This window comes from Amblyomma americanum, chromosome 6, assembly GCF_052857255.1.
Source record: "Amblyomma americanum isolate KBUSLIRL-KWMA chromosome 6, ASM5285725v1, whole genome shotgun sequence".
NCBI lineage: Eukaryota > Metazoa > Arthropoda > Arachnida > Ixodida > Ixodidae > Amblyomma > Amblyomma americanum.
In genome coordinates, this window is record NC_135502.1 from 145743416 (window position 1) to 145768400 (window position 24985).

The 24985-nt window shown below is 43.6% G+C and overlaps 1 protein-coding gene across 1 annotated transcript; it reads left to right on the forward strand.

The window, feature by feature from the left end:
* The first annotated feature begins 469 nt into the window (after nt 1-469).
* Nucleotides 470-17553, forward strand: LOC144094130 (uncharacterized). Its single transcript, XM_077628050.1, has 7 exons — nt 470-851; nt 1872-1995; nt 5169-5236; nt 7991-8161; nt 10826-10982; nt 12252-12409; nt 17366-17553. Exons 2-6 carry the CDS (start codon nt 1928-1930, stop codon nt 12262-12264), a joined length of 477 nt encoding a protein of 158 aa, XP_077484176.1. The 5' UTR covers nt 470-851; nt 1872-1927; the 3' UTR covers nt 12265-12409; nt 17366-17553.
* Nucleotides 17554-24985: the final 7432 nt, after the last annotated feature.

Consider the following 24985-nt stretch of genomic DNA (forward strand, 5'->3'; position numbering starts at 1 on the left):
TGAAATCTACAATAGCACCTTTGAGATTAACCTTTTTTTTTTGAAGTTGAGTAAAGCAGACTTGTTCTGCAGATCATATCTTTGAGCATAAGGCGAAATGTGGTTTACGAGAAACTTAGTGCTGTGCTAAAAAATATGCAGTGAAAGCTCTTTAATCCGGTCGGCAAAAGACCAGAAAGAAAAGAGAAAAGCTAAGAAAACAATTTGTAAAATTGTTCTGCAAGGAGCTGAAACATTGTCGCTTGCTTTTGACATGAAAACTGCACGGCAATGATGCACGGAGGCGCGGAGCGCCTTAGTCTAGCTGCAATTTTGTAACAGTTTGCAGTATATATTTACCATGACGCCACGCAAATAGCCACGCGCCAGCGCCTAGCGTGCTTCCCAACGCCGTTCAAATCCAGCGCACTGCTGCCAGGTCACGTGGCAGGACGCAGCACACCCTCTTCCCCTCCTCTCCCTCGGTGCATTTCCAGAGTGATATCCGGCTAGGCCTTACGCCGCGCCGTGCCGTGCTCCGTGCTGCTGCTGTTCGTGTGCTGTTTGTGTCTGATTTCAAAATCGTTCCTTCAAACTTCCGTTTGGATTTTTTGCTTATAGTAGCTTGCGCCGCGTGTCAGCAATGCAGCCGTTCGCGTACTTTGTGAAAAGTGACCACGCCGAGAAGCATGGAGCCGTTTCATATTGACAACACGTTCGGCTTCAACCGTAGCAACCGCGAAGCAAGAGAAGAAAGCAGTTACTGGAATGCGTCGAGTCCTCGTTTCCACAACACGTTCGACTTCAACCATAGCAGCCGCAAAGCAAGAGAAGAAAGCGGCTACTGGAATTCGTAGAATCTTCGTTTCCAGGTGAGACCCATATTGTAGCGCAAGAGTGCGTGCAATTTGTGACCGCGAAAATAAACGAGCGAGCGCAAAGGCGAGAAGGAGCGGAAGGGACGAGGCTCGTCAGCTCTGTCCTGTTCGTTTCCCTTCGGCATTGCGCGTGAGTCACTGGTTGTTTCCGCGGCAGCAAAGTGCATTCCACATCGAATCATCAAACTGCTGGTCCGTCAGTGTTCACAGTGTATGCGTTGCGACGCGAGCGCCGAGGTGTATGCATAGATGCGTTTGCTGAATGGCAGGCGCGCGTAGGAGTCCTAAATGTAAATGTGGCAATTGTATACCGCCCAGCAAGGCGCGTGACTATGTTTTGGGCTTTCGTTAAGGTGGTTGCCCGACTTCCTGTTCATTATTCGACGTGGGGCGTGATCGTGCACTGCCTGCACGCGTGTTTTTGACGCCAGTATCGGCCCGTTGCGAACTGCCGATAGCGTGCGCCGCTCGGTCTGTTTAGCGTTCTGTTATTCGCTACGCGTATGTGCGTCTTTATAGTAATCTGATGTGGCGTCTTAAGGTTAGAACACACCTCTACGAGCCGATTACACGAGCTGTCAAGCTCAGAGTGGGAGGGGTGTGACGCGTCAAGGCATGCAAGCGACTGAGTGAATTGAAGCGACGTGTCACTGCGATACCACAACAGGTAGCTGCCTGCTCGATCACTTTTGTAGCATTGGTACCGTTGCCTGCAGCTGTAAAGTTCTTTTAGTTGCTGGCGGCCGTGAATAAAAGTCATTGCTAAATGATGACGAAGAAGTAGCCATAGAAAAAGAGCGCTTTGTAACCCTTTCAAATTAAGTTGTTTTGAATAACCTAAGTAGTACAGAGCTGATCATAAAAACTAGTGTGGGCAAGTGGCGTTATGTATTTGAAGTTTGGCTGTTTAAACATTTTCTTGTGGTTGTGTGAAATGCCAGCAATACAAAAAATTATCAGGAAGTGCCAGGCATTGTGGGTGCAAAATACACAGCTGAAAATTATGTTATGCAGGTGAAGTGCCTTCTCTTCAGTAATGAAGAGGTCTGAAAAGAGCTTCATCGGAGAATATGTCTCCACTGTCGAGATTTGGGGCTGTTCTTGTCTGTGCCTGTTCAGCATACATTGCAGAGCACAAGTATGTGTCGAGTTTTCTCAGATCTGTTTTTTTTCACCTCTGCATTGAGATCAGTGTGTTGCAATGTCTGCTTTGGACCAGAACGTTGATGGCATGTATTGGCATTCCCCTATTCAAAATAACGTGTGTGTCTCTTCTCAATAGGTCATCATCAGATAGTGCCAGTTTCATGCTCAGAAAGAAGCAGTGCTTATATACAGGGGTGTCTCGGCTGGCCTCGGAACCCTTACAGAACTAGCGAGGAATCTGAGACTTCCTGTACTAGAATGCTTATAAGGAGCGTATGAATCCGAAGCAATCAACCAATTTTCTTTTTCTTGTTAGTGGTGGTTGGAACATTTCTCCTGTCATTTCTAAAATTTCGTGGTGATTTTTAGCAAGAATCATTAACACGTTTTCTTATAGCCAAGACGCAAAAAATGCAACGTTGACAGCACAACACACAGGGTGGAAGAAAAAGGGAAACCCGCACCCTCATACCACGATTGAGTCCAGAGCTGGCTGCTCAACTCCAAGGCTACAAAGCAACAGCGAGCACAATGGCATAGCCTCAGCTCAGCCGCTTTCTCTCTCTCCCTCTAGTTCCCTCCCCACCCGTTCTCGAGTCACTAGAGACCCCCTTCAATGCAGCCAGGCTTTAAGAAATGCCAATATGAAGTAATGGGCTACAGGGCAGCATTCTAAGGTGATATTACAGCATGAGAACAATGCTTTTATTCTTTTTTCCTCTAGTATCCATCTCCCATGGCACTCCTCATAGACACTGATAGTAGAAGGATAACCATGTCAAGCTTCTGCAGTAATGCCGGTGTCAGATGGCACTCCTCAGAGACTGGTCCAGCAAATACGTTTTATTTCACTTGATGAAAAGAATATGAATGGTGTTATATAGTGCAGCTATGAATGCACCTCAAAGATGAGAAACATTAATTGGACTTGAAGCTTGGCAGCTTCTCATCTGTGGCCTCTCACTGTATAACGAAAGTAAAAACAGCGCTAATTTTTACACAAACCACACAGAAAGAACAGACAGGACAGCGCCCGTCCTGTCTGTTCTTTCTGTGTTGTTTATGTAAACATTAGCGCTGTTTTTACTTTTGTTACACAATGTTACACCAACTAGTCCAGCAAGAGGTACTGTTAAATGAACTTTTCACTGTAGTTGCAATATTTTTACTGCTTCTAGATCTGAGTGGAAAATAAGCACCGTCTACTGCAAACTACTTCAAGGTCTGTTGAATTATAGCCTGTGCACAAAAAAGCTAAAAGTGCTAAATGAAAAAAGGTGAATGTTCACCATAAATTGTTACCTCTGTGATTATCTTGGTCAGTTCTGATTTTTTTTTTGCCATTTCACTTGCTTGGTGATGACACTGTGCAAGTTCAGTGAATATACTTGCTCTGTTACACTTACAGGAAATTAGGAGCTTGTAGTGACCTGTTTGATTAAGCCTTTCGGCATGCTACCTGATATCATAGTTCAACAAAGCTTGAACGAAACTGCATATACTATGGACACCAGATGTTTGCTTGCGTCTTTTTTCAAGTGCCTTAGACATTAATGTGCAGGTGCGGACAGAAGTAAACGAAGCGCGCCGCACAAGAAAGAACTGCTTTTCAGCGCCGCCTAGCAAAACCACACGTAAGCTCAAAATCGCAACACGCATATGCAGGCCCCCTACCAGCGCAACTCTCATTGCTCCGCTCGCCTCTCATTCGGCCATAGTCAGGGTCACGCTGATGATGGTTATGATCAGATGGTTGCGCCCTTAGTAGCGAGCGGGCATTTCGGAGCGCACAGACCGCTGCCTTGAAGCCAAAAATCCCGCGGGGGCAACGCTATCATTATGTCGTTTCATCTGTGACAGCTGTGGCGCGTTTCCATTGCAAATAGCGCGCGTCCTTCGAACTTTAGTTGCTTCTGGGATTCATTTCCATCTCGCTATAGACCAAATAAACTCAAAAGCACTCGATCCACCACCGCAGTTTCGGGATCTTTTATACAGTTACCGTTCATTTTCGGCTTGCTCCTACGAGGAACCGACGGAGCGGCAAAGCATGCGCCCTGTGTGTCTGTACTGCACCACAGTGCTCCTGCATTGGAACCTCGCCTAGGAGGTCAGCTTAAAAGGAAATGAAACCGCCGCTCTTGGCGCTTTTTGCAGCGCGATCCAGCGTCTCAAGGATAGTGACTGCTTCCAAATGTGCTGGATGCAGCTGTTGGGTGTTCACACCTATATTCTCAAACAGACCAATGTCTATATGTAAACGGTAGCTGTGAAGTAATACAGCTCGTACAGAAGAGTTTGGATCACTTGCTGGGTTCTGTCGTGGCTCATACTCTGATTAGTGGGCGATCACGGATACTTACATGCCGAATTTCGCACGCGGGGCACGCAACAGTGACGCACTGCTGCCGCGGCATTCATGTGGGTGAGACAGCGGGTGCTTGTAGTCATCCTAAGATCCAAAGGTGCATGCAAAGTGATTACCATGAGCTCTGCTTCGCACATGACAGCGCGATACGCAGCGCACTGTCTCAGTGGTGATAAGAGCAGGATCCATTATAGGGGCAGTTTTTTTCGGGGGAGACAGGCAGGGTGCATACACTAGCGCTGCGTCAGCGCCTGGTAGGAACAAGGCGAATCATCAGTGATAACTGTAGAAAATTAACACAAAACTGCGGCAGTATGCCGAGTGTTTCGAGCGCGTTTGCTTGCGAGTGAGACGCAGCAGAGTCCCAGCGGCAGCAAAAGTTCGAAACATGCGGGTTGTTTGCGGCGTAAACATGCCTCCAGCTGTCTCAAACGAAGCGGCTTAATGGTAGAGCTGTCCCCGCGCAATTTGCCTTATCAAGACAGCGGTCTTTGTTTTCCGAAATGTTCGCTAGCTACACAGAGCACGACCATCCAATCATGATCATCATCAGCACGACACAGACGCCGGACGAATGCGAGGCAAGCGGAGCATTGAGAGGGTCGCGCCGGAAGCGGGCCTGCACATGCGCGTGGCGATTTCCAGCTCTCGTCTGGTTTGGCTAGGCGGCGCTGACACGCAGTTCTTGTGTGGCACGCTCTGTTTACTTCTGTCCGCACCTGTACATGTACCGCCCCGTGATATTTGCTATATGACTGGTAAATAATTTATAATTGTCTTTCTCTTTGTTGTTTCAGTATTATCAACCGAACGATGGCTGCGACGTGTAGTTGGTTTTCAGGTCATGGCAAAAGCAAGAAAACTGGTAATATAACTGCTGCTATGGCATTTGTTGTCATTCCAGCTTTTGAAACAGGCTGTTTTAGGTGTTGTAGTGAATTAGAACTTCATATCAACATTTATATTGTAGCCTTTTCCATGCCTCAGCAGACCTAAAGGCCAACTAGGCATCACAGCCATCATTTGGCTGATCAAGCCTAAACAACATCAGAGAAGGAAATGGAATTATAAATTATTTAATGATAGGCAAATACCATTTGGGGATTCGTGTATTCTAATGTCTAATGCAGCGTTTAAAAAAATATGTGACCAAAGTTGCATTTTTATAGTCCTTGAAACTTATTTTTTAGGTGTTTTCTATTTCACTGCTCTCAATTTGCAGAGGCAGCAGTGTTCAATACTGCTTACCTTCTTTTTGTTGTTCTCTTTTCATTCATTGGTTGGGCCCTGTTTTCCTGTGTTATTTTGTGTTCTGTAATCGCATAGTGCATTCCTTCTTTTTTGTTTGTGCACCGCTTCAGTTCAGTGTTTTTTTTGTGGCAGGCCTCATGACAGCTGGCCGCTTTCCTTTCATTTTTGCCTTCTCCTCCGACGGTGCTCATGGTACTAGACAAAATATAGTTTACTGAAAGGCTGAATTCTAAATTGTACAACATCATTAAGGTGCCCTCTTCCTTTTTAGCACATGCCATTAATGGTGATGCCTACTGTTGCCAAGAATCTTACATTGACACAAATTTGTTTCACAAGTGCAGGGCATGCTTTGCTCTCATGTAGAGTTTGTGCATTTACAGTGTATAGCTTGTACATTGTCTCTTAGTTGGTGACTGACAGAGTGGCCTCATTGGTTGGCTTTTATATTATTATGAAGGTTAGAATTTGTTTTTCTCACTGCTGATGAGCTTTACAGGAGCTTATGATGCCTTCAACAGTCATGTCTTTTTTATTGCTTTAGTTAGGATACTGAGGCTCAAATGAGCGAGCATCTGAGACCAAAATACCAGTATAACTTCGTGCCGTTTGTCAGCTTTCTTTATGATGTGCATAACTGTTCAAGTAGGAAATAATTTCAGGTCTTAGTGGTCCTTCATTTTCGTTTGCTTTTCAGCCTTTATGCCAGTTGTCAGATTTTGGAGGATAGTTTGTCACATCCTTCATCATTGAAGTAGGTAGCACAATGTACCAGCCGTGACAATTGGTCATTATAACTAAGCACCCCACCTTCCCTTTATGAGCACACCAAAGCTGAGATCTGATGGCAACTTTGATGAGTATTTACACCTGAAGTTGTCTTGTTACAAGCATAATGTTACGGACCACTTTAAAATTTCCTTATGCTATTAGGTTCAAATCATGTTTTTGCTTGCTGTCAAACTCGCTCAACGGCACTTTCATTGTGAAAATTAGTATAACACTTGGAAAAGGCAGCCAGGTCCTTCATTGAATGTGAGTGGTGCACACTGGAATCCTGCTCCTGCAGCAAATCATGTGGGTCATATTGGAGGTTGTGTTAAAAAGTAATGAAGCATAGATATGAAAATGGTGATACACAGTTATTACCATTTTGTGGCCCTTGACCAATTTCTGTCTTTTAAAGGCACTGTACTAAAAAGAAACTGAAGTGCACTGGAGCCGCTGGAAACCTTTTGTGTGAAGAAAAGGCATAATGACTGTGCCCATGACAATTTCATGATTGTGCAAAATTTCAAAATGACCATTTTACTACTTCTTTATGAATATGTACTCTCTAGTGTCACATAAGGTGTAATGACAGAACTTGTCTCTAATTTTTCTTTGCACTTCAGTTTTGTTTCTATTTATATTTTGTATTTCTTACCATGAACAGCACAGGCCATGCACTCCTGTATTACTTTGTATAAGGAAACAGTGGCAAGTCAAGTGTCTGCGTGTGGGCCCCTCGTTGAACACTATTCTAAGGCACTAAGTTGTTTGCCTTGGACTCAATAGTTCATGCGCTTCTAGCTGAAAAAATAAGTAATGTTTCGTTCAATTTTGACTACAAGAACTTTGCTAACTAGGCAGCATGTTGAGGATACATTAGATTTACTGCAGGTCAACCGGCATTAGTGCCTTGCTTGACAAGGGCATGGGCAAGAACTGCAATTAGAAAATTGCTCTTAGCAGTCACTGCGAAGCCGCCGCGGTGGCTGAGTGGTTATGGCACTCGGCTGCTGGCCCGAAAGACGCGAATTCAATCCCGGCCGCAGCGGTCAAATTTCGATGAAGGCGAAATTCTTGAGGCCCGTGTACTGTGCGGTGTCAGAGCACTCTAAAGAACCCCAGGTGGTCGATACTTCTGGAGCCCATTACGGTGTCTCTCATAGCCTGAGTCGCTTTGGGACGTTAAACCCATATAAACCAAACCAGTCACTGCGTGTTGATTTAAACACTGGCAGTGCTCCTACTATTTTTATTTTCAGTATTTGCTACCACACACACTAATCTGCGATTTTCAAGGATGACGTCAATTCCTTTTCAATAATTGTGCAGTTAAAGTTGCATGTTCTAAAATTCGAAGCAAGCAGTTGCCTTTTGTACTTCACACTCCTATCAGAACTCACCACTATTGCATGACACCATCAACATCAAGGTGCAAGTCTTGTGTTGGTAATAAACGAAATGGTTTCTACTTTCTTGTTTCAACAGGCGTTAAAGCATACTGCTGTTGTTGCTGTGAAGCATACAAATACAATTATTATCATATTCCTGGCTGCAAATATGGCTAAGAATTTTTATATGCGTGTTCTTTTTCCTTTAGGTGCATCTGAATTCAAGGTAGAGAAGGCAATGTATGACACCGTGAAGGGAATCCCAATGGATACAGTATTTCACAAGAGAACTGCCATTCCCATCTGGTCAACAGAAGCAGTTGTACTATGCAGTTCCGGTGGCAAGTGCTCAGGAGGTGACAGCGGAAGGCAAGGAAAAGGTTCTCCACAAGGCTCAGAATAGAGGGCTGGGATAGTCGGTTCTGGGAAGAATTATGAGACATCATTCCAGCGCACAAAAATTATGTCCGGTGTCCGTGGTGTCTATCCTCTTCGTTCGTGTATTTTTGTGCGCTGTACTGTGAAAAATGGATGCACTGAGAGGTAATTGCTAGCTGTAGCTGGATTTATCTCAGGGGCATATACTCACTCCATCAGTGTATGTGAGAATTACGACTCAGGTTTGTTAGTGGTTTATAATATGAAAGCACCAAACAAAGGATAATGCCAGACATACAAGACGTGATCAAATAATTGTAGATGTCTTCATGTGAAAGTTTATTTACAGGAGGTTAATTGATGGGTTCAGTTAGCTCGTGTGAGGATAAAAGCAGCTTAAAAGCCTAGGCTCTATGTTCAGTGCGGCAGTGCATAATCAGTGAAATTACTCATAATGAACAACTTTTAGTGAATATGCACTTCTCATGCCATGGAAACAGAAGATGAACGGTACTTAGCAGTCATTTGCCCTGAAGCTTGGATTTTAGCTACTGAGGCCTAAGTGATGCTGATTCAGTATAGGCATACGTGGGTGCCGCCACATTTGCCATCATGAATCCTCTGGTTGCCTCTACTTAACAACGAAAGTTTGTATGTTATAACTTGTAGCCATCACTGAAAGCATTTTGCATGAAAATAAGCTTGAATTGAATGCTAGCTGGCCTATTGTTTAACTGTCAGATGCCATGATGGAAGTGACTGTTAGAGTCCATCATGTAGCCCATAATGAACCCCTGTTTGCCCTTACCTTCTCTGCTCTCTTGTCTAGCTGTTATGCATACAGTTTTACAAGTCATGTTCTAACTTCAGCTACTTCATTTTACATGTAAAAAGATTTTGGCTACTTTTTACTCGAGCATAGGTGTGCTTGAGCACTCTTTTGCTAGCTTTGCTGCATGCTTTGTAAAAATAGTTTGTAGCATTGAATATGACAAAGCCTATCTTAGCCACTTTTTTTCACACTTAGCAGGGACGGCCCAGCGGGGCCTGTAGAGATGGCTCGAAGTGGTTGCAATATTTTGTTGCATACATGTTCGGAGGAATCATGCGACTAGTGAGTTACGTATATGTGTGGCAGTAAACATTGCTACTTTGGAAAAGGTGCCGGTCTGCCATACAATGTCAGCGAAGCTTAACGAACCCCACTTGGTCTAAACTAATTTGGAGCCCTGCACTACAGTGTCCTGAAGCCATTATTGTTTTCTGCCTTGCTGTGAGAAGCGGATCTTGCAAGTGATCTGCCTGCTTAGAACCAGTCAACTTGTTAAGCTTATTCACTTAACTCATAATCAACTCAGACATTTTTTATAACTGGAACCTTAATGCTTGGATGCACCAAAAGAAGTGCATCTCACTGGAAGACAGGGCGTGCTAGGCACTATAGTGGGCAATGCACAGTACGCAGAATCTAGTGTGGGTTTTGTATGTGTGCAAGTGTCTGCAGGTACTCTGCAGTCAACTGCACCAGAGGCTCAGGATGTGCATAGCAAGCTATACCTAAACAAAACTCGTGCGCTCAGGCAGCTTTGGTTTTAATACATTCAGCAGGAAAAATAATCTGGCAGCTTTTTTTTGCGCTTCTGTTGGGGTTTTACCAGTGCCAGAGTTCATCGCATCTTGTTTAAGATTTCCTTTCGAATCATTAACATTCCACCCTTGTCATTTTGTATGTAGCATTCAGCTGAAAATAAATTTGCGCAGTCGGCTTTTTATGATTTGCTGCCACTTTTTTGGAAGAAATTAAGAGGAATGGTCTTCTAAATAGATGCAGCCAGCCATGCAGTGCTTTACAGTTCTGCACCCTGTGCGCATAAAGTCTCAATACATGGATTTTGTCACCCTGAAATATACTCGCATCAGATATTTTTTTTAGTCGAACTATATCTTGTCTCCTTTTTGTGCCCATCTTTATGGGCATCTTGTAATCATTGCTGTAATTCCTTAATTTCTCTTATTTTTGTTTTCTGCAGCAGTAGAATTTCCATATCAATTTATTTCTCTAGGCTACCAAGTATTAGTATCTCTGAGCCTGGTAATGAATCAAATTACCGAAGATGCTAGAGTGCTGTTGATTGTCTCAGAAAGCCTGACTGTGTTGGAAGGACTGTCATGCTCAATATCAGCTGCAATGCCAAAACATGACGAATTCAGATTATGATGCAGGCGTACCCAACTGCATTGTAAATATATGCAGTTAGCTATGAATACAAAAGAAAAACACAACGCAATAATTCACACTTTCATTCACACAGCATGATGATGAACAGGGGCAAGGGAGGAGGGACCTCAAAGTGTTTTTCGGTGTCTTTTCCCTTGTCCATGTTCATCATTGTACTGTGTGAATGAAAGTGTGAAATACTTGCTCATCCAGATACTGATTTCAAGCAAATTAATGCAAGTGGGCTGCTTTATGTGAGTAGCATTGATTTACTATAAAGCAGAAGTCAGTTGATTTACTGTAGAGGCATTGCGAGTCGTATTGAATGTGTACTGTATAATTGCACCACTGAGCTAAATTTAATAGCAGTATTTGCTGGTTGTCTTTGCACCGTGATTATTATAGTGTATTTCACACAAATTCGTGATTTTGTTCTGTTGTTCTTCAGGCATTGTGGCTGCACAGCTGGAGTCAAGCTGCTATCAGGGAAATTCAACCTATTCGACTTTGCCAGAAAAGACGCATGCTATGATGCTTGGGGCCTCCATCTTGACTATACTGCCAATTTTGTCTACCAATGAAGCTAAGGACGCTTTTGTGCAAATGTGAGCATTTTTTCTTTCTTTAGGATACGTGCTTGCTCTTCGGCAAGAACAGAAATGATGCTCCAGTGTACAATCATGTGGAAAATTATGACGCTGCGAGTGTGTGCCATACTATGCCTAACTGCGTGCAGGTGCCATCTGATGAAATGCTCGTGCCATCAAGGCCGGCGCAGCGAGATTGATGGATGTTAGTGCACCTGACTCTACATCAGGAGTGCTTGCGGTTTTACACCATTTGGCATGCATTCGCTGGGATCTCTTAATTTTTCTCACGATAGTATGTCCAAACTCACAGCATCTCAATCAAGACATTCTACGGTATACCAACCACACCAAATCGAATGGTACATCGACCACACCAGGAAACACCAAACGAAACCACACCAGAGCCGGTATTAGACAACCGGGTCACAGCACAGAAAACCAGACCAGAACACACTAAAGCACACCACACTACGCCACATCAGGACCCGTGTCTGAAAATCCTGGTCTGGTCGGAACACCAGACACGGTCACACCAGAACCCGTGTCTAAAAAAGCCAGTTTGGTGTAAACACCAGAAACGGGCGGGTGTTTTTTTTCTACTGGGTATATGGCATTTCTTTCAATTGTGCCTATGAACTACTGGCAACGTATTGATTCCTTTCAATATAATTTTGATGCATAGTGTTTTGTTCAGCTGTAGGTTAATTTGAGCCCTCTACATATGGTGAGTCCACTTCAGATTAAGTTGGGACTTCGAAATTGCCTCATGTTGCATTTGGATTTGTAGACCTGAAAGCTTCATTTTGTACAAGTGTATTTGAAAGAGAATTTGCTGTATATAATATCTAGCCTACTACAAGAAATTAGCACAAGCGTTAGCCTTGCTGTTCATAGTGGCAGCTGACGGTTATGTTCTTACATCACTCATTTAGCTCCAGACTACAATTTTGCCATGGTTCAAGGTGGCCTTAAAGTAATGGCTTCACTTTTTCCCCCTTGTCTTATTGTTTGGGAAGTGTATGCCATTGAGTCGTGCATAAAAGGAAGTTAATATGATGATGCAAAGATGGGCATTTAGAAGACAACAGAGAATTCTGTTATCATTAAGCTGAGTCACACCACTGTGATCATAGGTCTCTGAGTCCTCTGTATTATCCTGTTCTACATCCTTCTGATTTTTTGTTGACTTGCACATGGTTCCTCGAAGAGGGAGTCTTATGAATGGTTCAATGTCTGGTTTTCATGGCATAGTTCACTTTGTATAATCTGTATAATCTATTTCAGATCAAAAAGCTAGCACTCATTGGGAGTGAGCCAGCTGATGAGGCTACAAAACTTATTATGAAGACTAGTGAAGACTCCTGTGGCCCTTATGTACACATTGATGAGGCGGGGCGAAAAAGAAGCATTTAAGAACCTACGGCTGTACAGAGCAATTTTTGGTGAGTACATGTGAATCTTCTGAAGGTTATAGACACTTTGTGAACACACCATCTAATTGCAGGAAAAAGCTACTTTCAATCTGCCTGGTGTGGTTTTCAGCACTTCTGTTATCAATTACTGAGTAGCCATCCAAATATAAAGGACTATAGGTACCAAATTTTTGCTTGTGCGTTTTTTTCTTTCAAACCATGCGTTAGACATTCTATACATGTACGACCACTAAATAATTTATTATTTAATTGCATAGTGGTGGTACAAAAGTGCCAACACACACGGACCAGAGACGAGACACACAAATCAGCACTGATCTTACAACTGATTTTTTTTTATTAGGAAGAAGCACGTCATATATATACACACGGAAAAACAGCGCACATGTGCGATGTCAACAAGACTCCTAGTGCTAGTAAAAGGCAAAAACCGCTTTAAAAGCATGTGTGTATCTGCAGAACCGCTACCCACTATGTGGCATATTGACTTCTCGAAGCGATAATATAACAGATGATGTACTCACACACCCATTACTTTTTCTGATAATATGAAACGCCTCAGCTACTTCTCTAGTGGGCTGGTCAGAATGAGCGAACAAGACATCAGTATCGGTGCTAGAAATTTTCTTTAGTGCTAAGATGCACAAGCTTAAAGTTCGTTTCCGGGCAAGCGTATCTGAGCACAATTCTTGGCAGTTGTTTGTGTCTATCTATCTTCGCAAACATTTGTCGTCACTTCGCGTAAAGGATCCGTTTCTCGTACCTACAGTGGACTCCTCTTAAACGGAACTTGAAGGGGATTCAAAGTGTTCCATTTATCAGAAGTTTCATTTAAGCAAAGCACACATATTTCATGTAGAAATATTTATTTACACTGCACCAGCCCTTACTGACCTGGGCGTGAAGAAAAAAAGGAATCAGTTGTGGTCTGTTTTACATTCTTCAGTTGCTTTTTAACAAAGTACCTGTGCATATTTGAAAGGCTTTGCGAAAATTCTGCGCTCCCTTCACGTTCCAAGTACTGTAGCAAAAGTGCAACTGCATTCCTAGCTGCGCTGTCTGGCACCGCACTGGGCACAGGGTCCTCGCACTCATCACTGGAGGAAGAGTGGTCCTCGGCTTGCACTTCTGCAATAATTTCTTCAATGCTTTCCTCGCGACAGGTGCATACATTTGCATCTATGTCCTCATAGTCTTGTCGTGAGAAAGGGGCAGAGGGCACTATTTGATTAAGTATAGTGTCTGGTTCTTCATCAGCAGTACCTGCCTCTTCATGGGCTATTGGATCGTGTGCTTCGAAGCCTGCATGGTGGAAGCACTTCTGCACTGTTGTTGCCTGAACTTGTTCCTAGGCACGGGCCAATATGTGGATAGCAGACAGCAAGTCAATGACATAATCCTTTCCACTGTCAGCACAAAGCAGCACGCGGTGAAGCAGTTGGCGGCGGTAGTGAACCTTGACGTTCTGGATGACTCCTTGGTCCATTGGTTGGATGACAGCAGTTGCATTGGCAGGGAGGAATTCAAGGCTGATGGACTTCAGCCCTCCCACCTGGCCATGGGCAGGGCAATTATCTACGATGAAGACAACTTTCCTGCCCTGTCTCGTAAACCTTGCGTCCTCCTCCCGCAGCCAATTTTCGAAAATTGCTGTTGTCTCCCACGCTCTCCCATTTGCAGTGTAGGCCATAGGTAGATTTCAAATGCCCTTGAAGCAACGTGGGTGTCTCGATTTTCCTACCACCAGCAGCTTTAACTTTTCATTGCCTGCCATATTGGCGCCCACCAGCACGGTAATGCGCTCTTTGCTGCGCTTCCCACCTGTACAGGCTTCGCCTCTGTAGGCGAGTCTTCGATGGAAGCTCCTTGTAGAAGAGGCCCATCTCGTCGACGTTGAATACGTCTCGTGGCTCATAGCTGTTTAAAATCTCCTGCAGCTGTCCGCGTTGCCAGTCAGCGCAGACTGCTCTATTCACTGCATTACTTTCTCCTGAGATGGTTTTGAAGGCTAGACCATGGCGCTTTTTAAATCTGCTAAGCCATCCGTCGCTGACGCAGGAATTCTCAACCCCATTTGCAGGGCTATCTCCCGCGCCTTTTGCTCCAAAATTGGTCCACTTATGGGAAAACTGGCACTCCGCGCACGCTTAAACCACAGAAAAAGAACCTTTTCAAGTTCTTCATACGGTGTCGTCCTCATACGCATCCGGTTGGAAGCGAAGGTCCCAGACTTGACAGCTCCTTGAATGACGTCTTTGTTTTTCATGATCTGCGAAAGCGTCGACTTCGGGATGTCGAACTTCTTCGCAACTTCTGTTCTTGAAAGGGAACTTCGCTCAAGCTCCTGCAGAATTTGTAACTTCTTTTCAAGCAAGAGCGCTTTGTGCGGCCGCTTCTTAACGCTTTCCATCACATCGACGCACCGACAACACCGGTCGCACGTAGGCCTAACGCAGAACGACAACAAAAACAAGATTATCAAGCGACTTACTGGATTGGCTTGTCCCGGCTATAGCGTTGGCTGCGAAGAATTTGTTCATGGTTGACATATGCGAGCACAAATACGCTCGGGAGGATTCCAAATTTTTAACTTTTGTGCCGTTTAGCCGAGGGTAACACGTTAGTGGTGTTCCAATTATCCGAAGAATTTTACTGCTGCAGATATACGAAACCAACCAAGTAACCCTGCTTAATTTTGTTTATCCGTAAGTTTCATTTAACCGAGTTTCGTTTATTGGGCGTCCACTGTAATTCTGAGGCAGTAGCGGATTTCCTCTGAAATCAGAGGCGGGCACTATGTGATGGTTTTAGTGTAGATGTGGTTGATTTGTTTTATTCTCTTCCACACTTTGAACTAATCCAGTATGTTCAGCATTGTATTACGGATGAGAGCGATGAATGCGTGTTCCAAAATGAGTGTGGAATCACAATGGGATTCTTTCTTTAACTCTTATCTTACTACCTGAGTAACACTTTTGTTGAGTGGGATGGTCGTCTTTATATGCAAAAATCGGGTGTGTGCATAGGTGCCAAGGTAGCTCCCATTCTCAGTAACATTTATCTAAGCAGGGTTGATATGAAAGTTGAGACTGATCTAGCCGGTTATTGCATATGCATTTTCTGTTATGTGGATGATTACCTGGTGTTGGCTAGGTCCGTGAATCCCGAATTTGTGTCAAATGTTCATAGTTTTGCATGTAATTGGTTGGAGCTGAGGTTCACACATGAAGTCCTTCAAGAAAGAGTCCTGCAGTTCCTTAATTAAAATTCTCTTTCGAACCAAACCATGTCTGTTGGCAGTATTCCCCTAGAAATGAAAAGTCCCTTTCGAATTACAGGTCCTTTCATTCAAAGCTTGCAAAAAGTGGCATCGTTACGGGATGCTTAGGCATGGCAGTAAAGAAATCTTATCATAAAATGATGTCCTGTCTCTTAGCCCAAATAGACAGATGTAGGTAAGCTGGTTTCTGGGACTCAGTTCTCGTTTCAAGTGCAGACAGTCCTCCATGAGCTGAAATCGTTTGCAAGTACCTCAGGGCTGGAAAAGAGTTCGGAAGAAGGGAGAAGAAAGGTAGTGGGTTATGCCATATGTCCACATGCTATCGCACCGGATTAAAAAGAGTGGGAAGCAAGCATGGGGCAAAGGTTCTGTTCCCTGCACATAACAAGCTAGAGAGTGGGGGCGGCAGTTCAAAGAAAGCATGAAGGGCGCAGAAGAAATGCTTGCAACAGAAATCATGAAAATAGATGGCGTAGAAGAGAAGACTGGCGTAGCATATCAAATCCCTCAGTCCTGTGACCTTACCTACATAGGTCGAATTGGCCGCTGCGTTAATGTGCGGCTCATGGAGCACGCTAATTCTTTAGGAAAGAAACTAACCTAGCTAAGCATTGTTTCACGTGCAAACGTGCGCCATTTTTTTTACGATACTGATGTCTTGTTCGCTCATTCTGACCAGCGCACTAGAGAAGTAGCTGAGGCGTTTCATATTATCAGAAAAAGTAATGGGTGCGTGAGTACATCATCTGTTACATTATCGCTTCGAGAAGTCAATATGCTACATAGTGGGTAGCGGTTCTGCAGATACACACATGCTTTTAAAGCGGTTTTTGCCTTTTACTAGCACTAGGAGTCTTGTTGACATCGCACATGTGCGCTGTTTTTTCGTGTGTGTATATATGACGTGCTTCTTCCTAATAAAAAATCTGTAGTAAGTTCAGCGCTGGTTTGTGTGTCTCGTCTCTTACATTGTCCGTGTGTGTTTGCGCTTTTGTATGGATCAACACCAACTAGCGCAATGTGCAGTTTTTCTGCAATTTAATTTCTTGACGCTGTTTCGGTTTCATCAGTCGAACGATGACTGTGACATGTAGATGGTGTTTAATTCACATGAGGCATAAAAAATCGGTTATATTATTGCCGACAGGTCATTTTTGTCATTCCAGGTCTTGGAAGAGGCTGGATTAAATGTCGTAGTCAATTAAAGCTACATATCAGTGATTGTATTAGTTTTTCTAGTTGCATCATGTGACCAAAACATCAACTTGACGACAGTCGGCGTTCGGTCGATGAAACCAAAACAGCATGAGAGAAGAAATTCGATTATAAATTATTTAGCGGGGTTGTAGGCAAGTACCACCTGGTAATCCATGTATTTTATTATCTAACGCATCATTGGACAGAAGAAAGCACGCAATAAATTTAGGTGTCTATATTCCTTTAATGGCTCATGCACCTTTCGGTTATTCTTATTATGGATATTTATGTTTATTATGGTTACGGATATTAACAGCAAACGAAATTTGCTGATATTTCAAGCATTGCACATTGTAGCATTGCATACGGCTTTGAAGCATTTCCTGAAAGATGTGACTATAATACTTTGGAAAGTGATTTTTATCCACCATACTGAATATCAATTTGATGTGTGTGTTTATTTGTTCACTTTTACATCTGCTATGCAGCGCAGAATCCCAACAGCCACCATGGAAGGCAACAACAGAGTGGCTGCGTTCGTGCTGGGGGCGAGAGACTGGGATGGTGGTCGAAAAGTTCGGATGAAGGGGCGGACCCTTCACCCCAGTAATTGGGGCTTTGTATACAAGAATGCCCAAAATGTCTTGCAAAAACAAATAAATAAATAAGAAGCATTCTTACTTGCATTGTAATTTCAGTAGTAACATGTACACAAAAAATACTGATGAAGTGAAGAAAGCCTCTCTGGGTTGGCAAGGTGGGCCTTAAGTCTAATTGGGTCGGTGGGCCCAAAGGCATACAGCTATTGGTTTTATATGGGTTACCTTTGTTGACTTCCCGCAAGGTATCACCTAAGAAGCCCACTGGGACCAGAGCGGCTAAACCACAGGGGCCCAGTACGGGCTTGCCCACGGGTGCCCAGTACGGGCTAGCCCACGGAGGCCCGACACGGGCCAGCCCACAAAGGCCCGGCACGGGCCAGCCCACAGAGGCCCGGCACGGGCTAGCCCACGGAGGCCCGGCACGGGCCTGCCCAAGGGGATCCAGCGCGGAGCCTTGTGGGGCTATGCAGTAAGCCAACTGGGCAGCCCTTGAGGGTCCCCCCTGATGCCGAGTTGCAAATCCCGCACATAACCCACGTCGGGCCCCTATGGGCAGCCCGTGCCGGGCCCACAAGGGCCCGCAGTTCAGAGCCCCATTTGTGCTACTGGGGGGATTTGTCGATTTTAACACATTGTTTGCGGCCAGAAAGATAGCTTTCGAAAAACTACTCTTCTTGACCTCTAAATCCATACAGATGTAAATTTGATAGTACTATATGATGGTTCACAGTGTCAAACGATTTTTTAATATCAACAAAAATTCCAACTACATTCTTATTGTTATTTAATTTTTTGTTGATGAATTCACTTAAACACTGCTCAGCCGTGGACGTAGATCTGTTTTTCCTAAAACAGTGCTAGTTGTCTACTAGTGCGTTAAATGTATCTAGAAAATGGGTAAAACGTTTCATCAATACCTTCTCAAATACAGTGTTAAGGGCACTAAGTATTGATATTGGTCGGTAGTTCTGAATGTCATACTTACTACCGGACTTGTATATGGGATAACGCGCTATTTTAAAGGCGTCTGAATATGTGGTGATGTAGTACGATGCATTAAATAATTTTGCTAAATGCAAGCTCAGTTCCTCAATGTGCTCTTTAATGAGGAGTAAGTGGATCTTACATTTGCAGGGCGTTCTTTCTCCAGTCATTGTTTTAACAGTAGAAATGATTCATCTTGAGTAATGTCATAAAAAAAAGAATTAAACACAGGAGATGGGAGCTCGGGGGTTTCGTGCATACTTAGTTGTTTCGCAAGAGTTGAACCTATATTACAAAAGTATTGATTAAAGTCTTCCGCAAGGCTTTCTGTGGTTCTAGTAAGTGGGATGATTTCTGGCAATATATGATCCTTCTCTCGAAGTGTATTGACTGAGTTAACTATTTCCACCTTTTACGCGGAGCTTGTTGTTTGCTTTCTATAAGAGTTGTATGATACTTCTTTCTAGATTTTCTAAGTAAGGTCAGAGCTCTATTTCTATTTATTTTATATTGTATATGATAGTTTTCATAAGCTTTCATCTCCTTGTGCTTTCTATACCATTTATCTTTAGTTTGTGTAGCGGCTAAGACCTCAGTAGTTACCCAAAGACATATAGGGTCAGAATATTAAGATTTTGCATTATTGTTTTTTAAAGCAAGAAGAGATAAAATTTTTGAGGTGGTCGAATTCTTTATTAATATTTGTACTAGTCTCGACATTGATCTCTAGGGTGCGTACACGGAAACTTAACAGGTTGTGGTCAACAGTTGTTTTTACGCGTTTCTTAATTTCTTTTTTTATAGGAGAACTTCAATGCTAGAAATAACACCTGATATTGACGCAGAAATATCCGCATCGATAACTCCAGAGATAGACGGTGAGGTATCGAAATTACATACTAAATGGTCTAAAGGGGATGAGAAGAGTTGGTTGTGTTATTGGATTAACGAACCCGTAAGACTTAATCAGGTTCACGTATGGTTTGCGTTCTCATTTAGAGTGTATTAATGTCTCCACATATTATAGAAGGGTTATTCATAGAAGCTAAATGTTCTAGGGCAGGTTCAAAGGCATCTAGAAAAAGACAAATGTGCGAATTTGGGAAACGGTATAAAACATCTGCAGTTAACTGGGAACTTAGGTCGAGGAATAAGAAATCATATGCTTCGGGAACATGATATCTAAGTTTGGGACAATGCTTGAAAGAAATATTTTTGTGTATATACAAAACAACCCCACCGCCACGCGTCTGAGCACTTTTTTCATCACATTGTATATACGAACATTTGTATTAAACGGTTGCGATTATGAAATTTCGTCTGTGTGAGTCGGTATATTTAGGGGGCGCACTGCTCACCATCATTCTTTTGCTGGGATGGCTCTGCGGATGCTCGGGAGCCTGTCTCACCTTAGTCTACATATAGCAGATGCCCCAGCGCGCTGACGTGTTATCGGATTGATTTAAGCTCACCCGAACACCCTGCCTGTAAAATGAATCGCATCATCATTCCTATGAATGTATAAAAAAGCGAGCTCAAACACAATATCCTTCATTTCACAACTCGCTTCCTTATGGGATAACAAGGAGCCCACGCACAACACCACCAATATCCGGCACATATATTGATGCCGATCCCTTATAGGCTACGTTTTCTAAGATTCAGTCTTCCACAATGCCTCTACCTTTCCCATAGCCATAATTTAATTCTTCAGAGCTCACAACTAAAAGATTTACGCCGGTTTATTTAATTTTTACTCGGGGAAATTTACCATGTGGTGCAAAAAATACGTGTAGTCGCGATTTTATGTACGTCGGTGTTGGCACAAAGGGCTGCGTTTTAATCCAGACATGTTTCGTAAGTCCACTAATTGCATTCCTTTTCTGGCAGTGGCGTGTTTCTTTGTTTCTCAAGGTGTATTCATATTGTTTGGCTTTCTCTATAAATAAGGCATTTTTTCAAGGACGCAAGAGCATGCCTGGATGCAATTCCAGCTATTTCTTTCCGGCTCCGTCTGCCTTATTACGGAAAATTGAAACTTTTTCAGGAATCACTAATATAATACTGTTATTGTTATTGATATTGAATACATGATTAGCATTAATAAGCACGCTCTACATCCACAGTTAACTGTACATGATACTCGCCGCTAACTGGTGTGAATGTAATTCAGCGATTCGCGAACATACATACTTAGAGTAGCCGCCGCGGTGGCTCATCAGATTTGGTGCGCAGCTGCACCAGACTAGAAAGATGCGGGTTAGATCCAGGCCACGGCGGTCCATTTCAATGGAGGCAAAATGTTGGAGGCCCGTGTGTTGTGCGATGTCAGTGCACGTAAAAGAACCCCAGAGGGCAGAAATTATCTAACCTCTTCACTACGGCATTCCCGATAGCCCGAGTCATTTTGAAGTTATATACCTTAAAACCAAACTACAATAACAGTTACAGTGCAGACAATGAAGGGAAAGGTAGAGAGAATAATGGAACGGCAAGAAGTTGAAGAAGGTTATGCCCGCCCGATTTGCTACCCTTCACGTGAAGAGGGCGTTGAAGAGAGTGAAAGCAACAGACCACAGTAAGGAACGTGACCGTGCGGGCCATTACTTACTCTGAAGACAGGAAGCACCCTCAGAGTGGATTGTCTGGAGTTGAAGGTTGTGTTGTTTAGGTATTTGAAGAGCGATTAGATGGCTTTCTTTTAAAAAGGAGGTTGAGGTGAAGCTGCCAGAATTTTTCTTTTTTTGGCGGGACGACAGAAGAGACAAAAACCAAAACTAACTTGAGAGTAGCACAAAGTAGTGAAAATTTAGCTCTTTTTTCGGCGCGGGGAAGTGGCACACGATTTTTAAACCGTAAACAGCGTGAGATTCATTGCGAATAACAAACAGCTTAAAAATACAACGATAAGATTAGTATCTTCTTCGGAAGCAATATATCAGTATCGCTCTTAATGTAAGCATGGATTAGGAGAAAAAAAGTCGGGAACAACACCTAAGAATGCTTACGTGTGAGATGTCGTAAGTGCGGCTGCTCACTTCGTGAAGGCAGGCACCGTACGTTGCGGCGGGATGTAGCCTGGTGCCACGCAGCTGGCAATTCTACGTCTGCATGGCTGTACGTAGCCGCCGCCGAGTAACCACCTACAATTTCTGATCTACGATCTAACTTCGTGAAGGCAATCGTGGCCGTACCACGGCCCGCGTTGCGCCTTAATGGTGTGACGCAATAACTAATGAGTTAATGCTCATATATGCAGAATTGGACTTTTCTGCTTAATAATAAAAATTCCTGGCAGGGCACATATCACTCCTGGCACAGCAGTGCAGTGGGTAAGCGGTGCGTCATTGCCCCGGGACGCCATGTGCTGCCACCGGTCCAGGTTGTTGTGAGCAACCATGCGCGACCAAACTTTAATTTCACCACCACCTGCCAGGTTACATGCGGGCGCCTCCTACTATGCCTACTGTCAAGTGTTGCTATACAAACACAGGCAGACGGGTTTTCCTTTAATGAGAAAATAGGGCGTCTGCCTTAGAAAAGATATGAACCCTGTAAGGGATCAGTGGATGCCTGCAGCTTTGTGGGAACCATCCGTCCTTTTGTGGCTGGCTCGGCACCGTTATGCGGCGGTTTCTCCTCGCTAATCCCCGTAGGTAGGTCGGCAGAGCTTTTTTCTGAAGGGCTAACACGGCCGGGCGAAACGGATACGGACGCTCGTGCTTGACTGGGAGCAGTTAAGTGTAACGTACGGTAAGCGCGGACGCGGCTGGCAGGGGCCACCGCCCGAAGACGGTATATAGCCAACAGCTCTTGGGGAACGCGCTGGCTTGACGAAGCGCGGCTGGGCCAACGGGGAGGGGGGAGGGTGCGGCCGCACGTTAGCATCAACGACCTGGTTGGCACCACTTTCCAGGTTTTGGGGGACGCCTGTGAACAGTCGTCACGAAGAGGAGTAGTTAGGAGCAGGGTTCAAGGCTCCCGTTTGCTACTCGCGACGGTGGCGGCTGGGTAGAGACCGATTATTGCCCTAATGCTGGGAGCCGCCAAACTCCAAAAAAAGAATGTGATTTTAGACTTTTTGGGGGTAAACCACTTGTCGCTCAGCTAACACCTTTAGGAAGGTAATATTACACTATTTGCTCCAGACTAAAGTTTTAGTCCCCGACAAAGAGTATAAACGTAACACTCTCTCAAGTGTAGAGTTACACCATGAAAGACAGTGCAAATTTACGCTGCCGAAGACAATAGTTGCACCTTTTCAGGAAGAATATGTTTTAGTCTACGACAGTGTAAACGTTACTCTCTCTCCAGCGTAAAGTTACACCTTGAAAGGCAGGGTAAGTTTATGCTGCCCAAGGCTATAGTTACATCATTACAGAAAGACTATGTTTTAGTCCCCGACTAACAGTATAAACGTTACACTCTGTGCAGTGTAAAGTTACGTCTTGAAAGGCAGTGTAAGTTTATGTTGCCCAAGATTATAGTTACACCTTTTCAGGAAGAACATACTTTGGTCCAAATGGTTTAGCTCCTAATCCCACAGCAGCGTAAATTTGTGCCATCAATACCAGTGCAACGTTAGGCTGTCTAGGAGTATTGATACATTTTTGAGAGCAAGTATGTTTTATTCCAGACAGCATAACTTACTTCCACAGCAGCATAAAGCTATGCTGCTAAGGGTTATTATTTCTCTCCAGAATGCAATGGCTTGACGTCTAATCATGCAGAGTAGGGGCGCAATGTGTACACAAGTAGCAGGCATGTGTAATGTGTAGTAGTTGCGTGTCTTGGTTTAAGCACAGTGCAATAACAGAACAAGGTTTTTCACAACTGAAAAGGAAACATACCCCAAATGGCTTTTATTTTATATAAGGTTACAGCCACTCTGCTTACAAGGCCACCTATTTCTTATCCTAAAGGACCAGGCAGCAGGAGAGACTTGGGCAGCAGATAAAAATACAGACGCACTTAATACACTTAGACAACACATTTTTATTTTATTTTATTTATTTTATTTATGAAATACTGCGGACACTAAGTCCAAGCAGGGTGGGCGTACAAGTGAGCGAAATAAGAAAGAAATAACACTGGAAAATGGACAGAAATAGCACTAATTGGTTAGACCTCATGGGGCAATGGTTGGTTTATTTGATTCCAATCTATTATAGTTCGTGGGAAAAATGAAAACTTGTAGGTGTCTGTTTTGGCGAATATAGGGGTTAGAAACCTAGGGTGGTAATGTCGAGTTTGTCTGGCAGATAACGGCATTAAGTATAATGAGGAGTCCAGACCAAATTTGTTCTCTAATAAAAGCGCAAGAAACTCTAACCTGAACTTTTTTCTTTGGAGTTGAAGTCGTTGAATTTGGTTAATTTCCATCAAATTGGTAGGGGAGTCAGTATTTGCATATTTATTAAAGATGAATCTAACAGCCTTTCTCTGTATTCGTTCCAAATTGGCTATGTTAGGTTTAGTATACGGGTCCCACACTGCGCATGCGTATTCGAGTTTTAGTCTGGTTATCGAAGAATAACAAAGTAGCTTGATGTTAGGAGGCGCATTCTTCAGTTTATGTCTTAAGCAGCACAATTTGCGAAATGCGGCATAGAAAGAGGCATAAAGAGGCATAGAAGGATGAGAGATTTTGTAATACAGTAAATAAATGAACTGAAGTTTTTCAGTTACAAAATTCATGAAACAATCTGTGCTCAAGTGTTTACGTGACATTAAGAAAGAAAAAAACTGGCGCAAAAAAAAATTTAGTTCTTACAATTCCTTGTTTCCTGAAAAAGTAAGGCAGATAAGTCCATGTGCCACAACATTGTGCTAAATTAAGGTTCCATCACAAAATGGCATCAACCGCTATAAGTAGGTGAAAACATTTCATGCTCTGAGGCTACTAGATGTGTGCACCAATAACATAACTAGCGCTATATAATGTAGCAATGGCACTGCCTCGAGAAGACCATTTTCCGATGCCTCTATATACCCTAACCTCCTTGCAATAGCTACATAGAATTTTATTTAATCATTTTAGATGACAGCTAGATGGGGGCTTCCTGCAATGTCAATATATATGGTTTGTGAGCATCTGTGCCAGGAAGACGCAAAAGTGACATGAGTTCCACCAGAGCATGATACAGTCAGAAACAACTCAAGAACAAAGCAGCAGATGCCTCTCAAAAAAAGCCCTTCAACCAATGGCACTGACCGCTTCTTCTGGTGTCACGGTTAGTCTGATTTGGTCCCTGCTTTATCCTGCTTAATCTGCCGCCCCATGGCGATGTCACACTAGCAGGTCTAAGGTTATTAACCAGAACATTGTGAGAATCGATCGAAGCCATTGGTTGGAGGGCATTCTTTAACGCGCATTTGCCGCCTCGTTCTCAGGTTATATCCAACTAGAGGCTGCAAAAAAGGAGGTAGTGACGAGCCAGATCACATGATAAATCAGCATCAGATGGCAATCAGCGGCCTTCTTTTGGAACTCTTGCCACACTAAAGAACATCTGCATATGG

Bases quoted from the DNA above. Each gene is read 5' to 3' on its own strand.
- LOC144094130 (XM_077628050.1), top strand. From the start codon at position 1,928: ATGTCTCCACTGTCGAGATTTGGGGCTGTTCTTGTCTGTGCCTGTTCA. The intron at 5,237-7,990 runs GTAATATAACTG...TTTTTCCTTTAG, and splicing joins TGGCAAAAGCAAGAAAACTG to GTGCATCTGAATTCAAGGTA. The intron at 8,162-10,825 runs GTTCTCCACAAG...GTTGTTCTTCAG, and splicing joins CAGCGGAAGGCAAGGAAAAG to GCATTGTGGCTGCACAGCTG.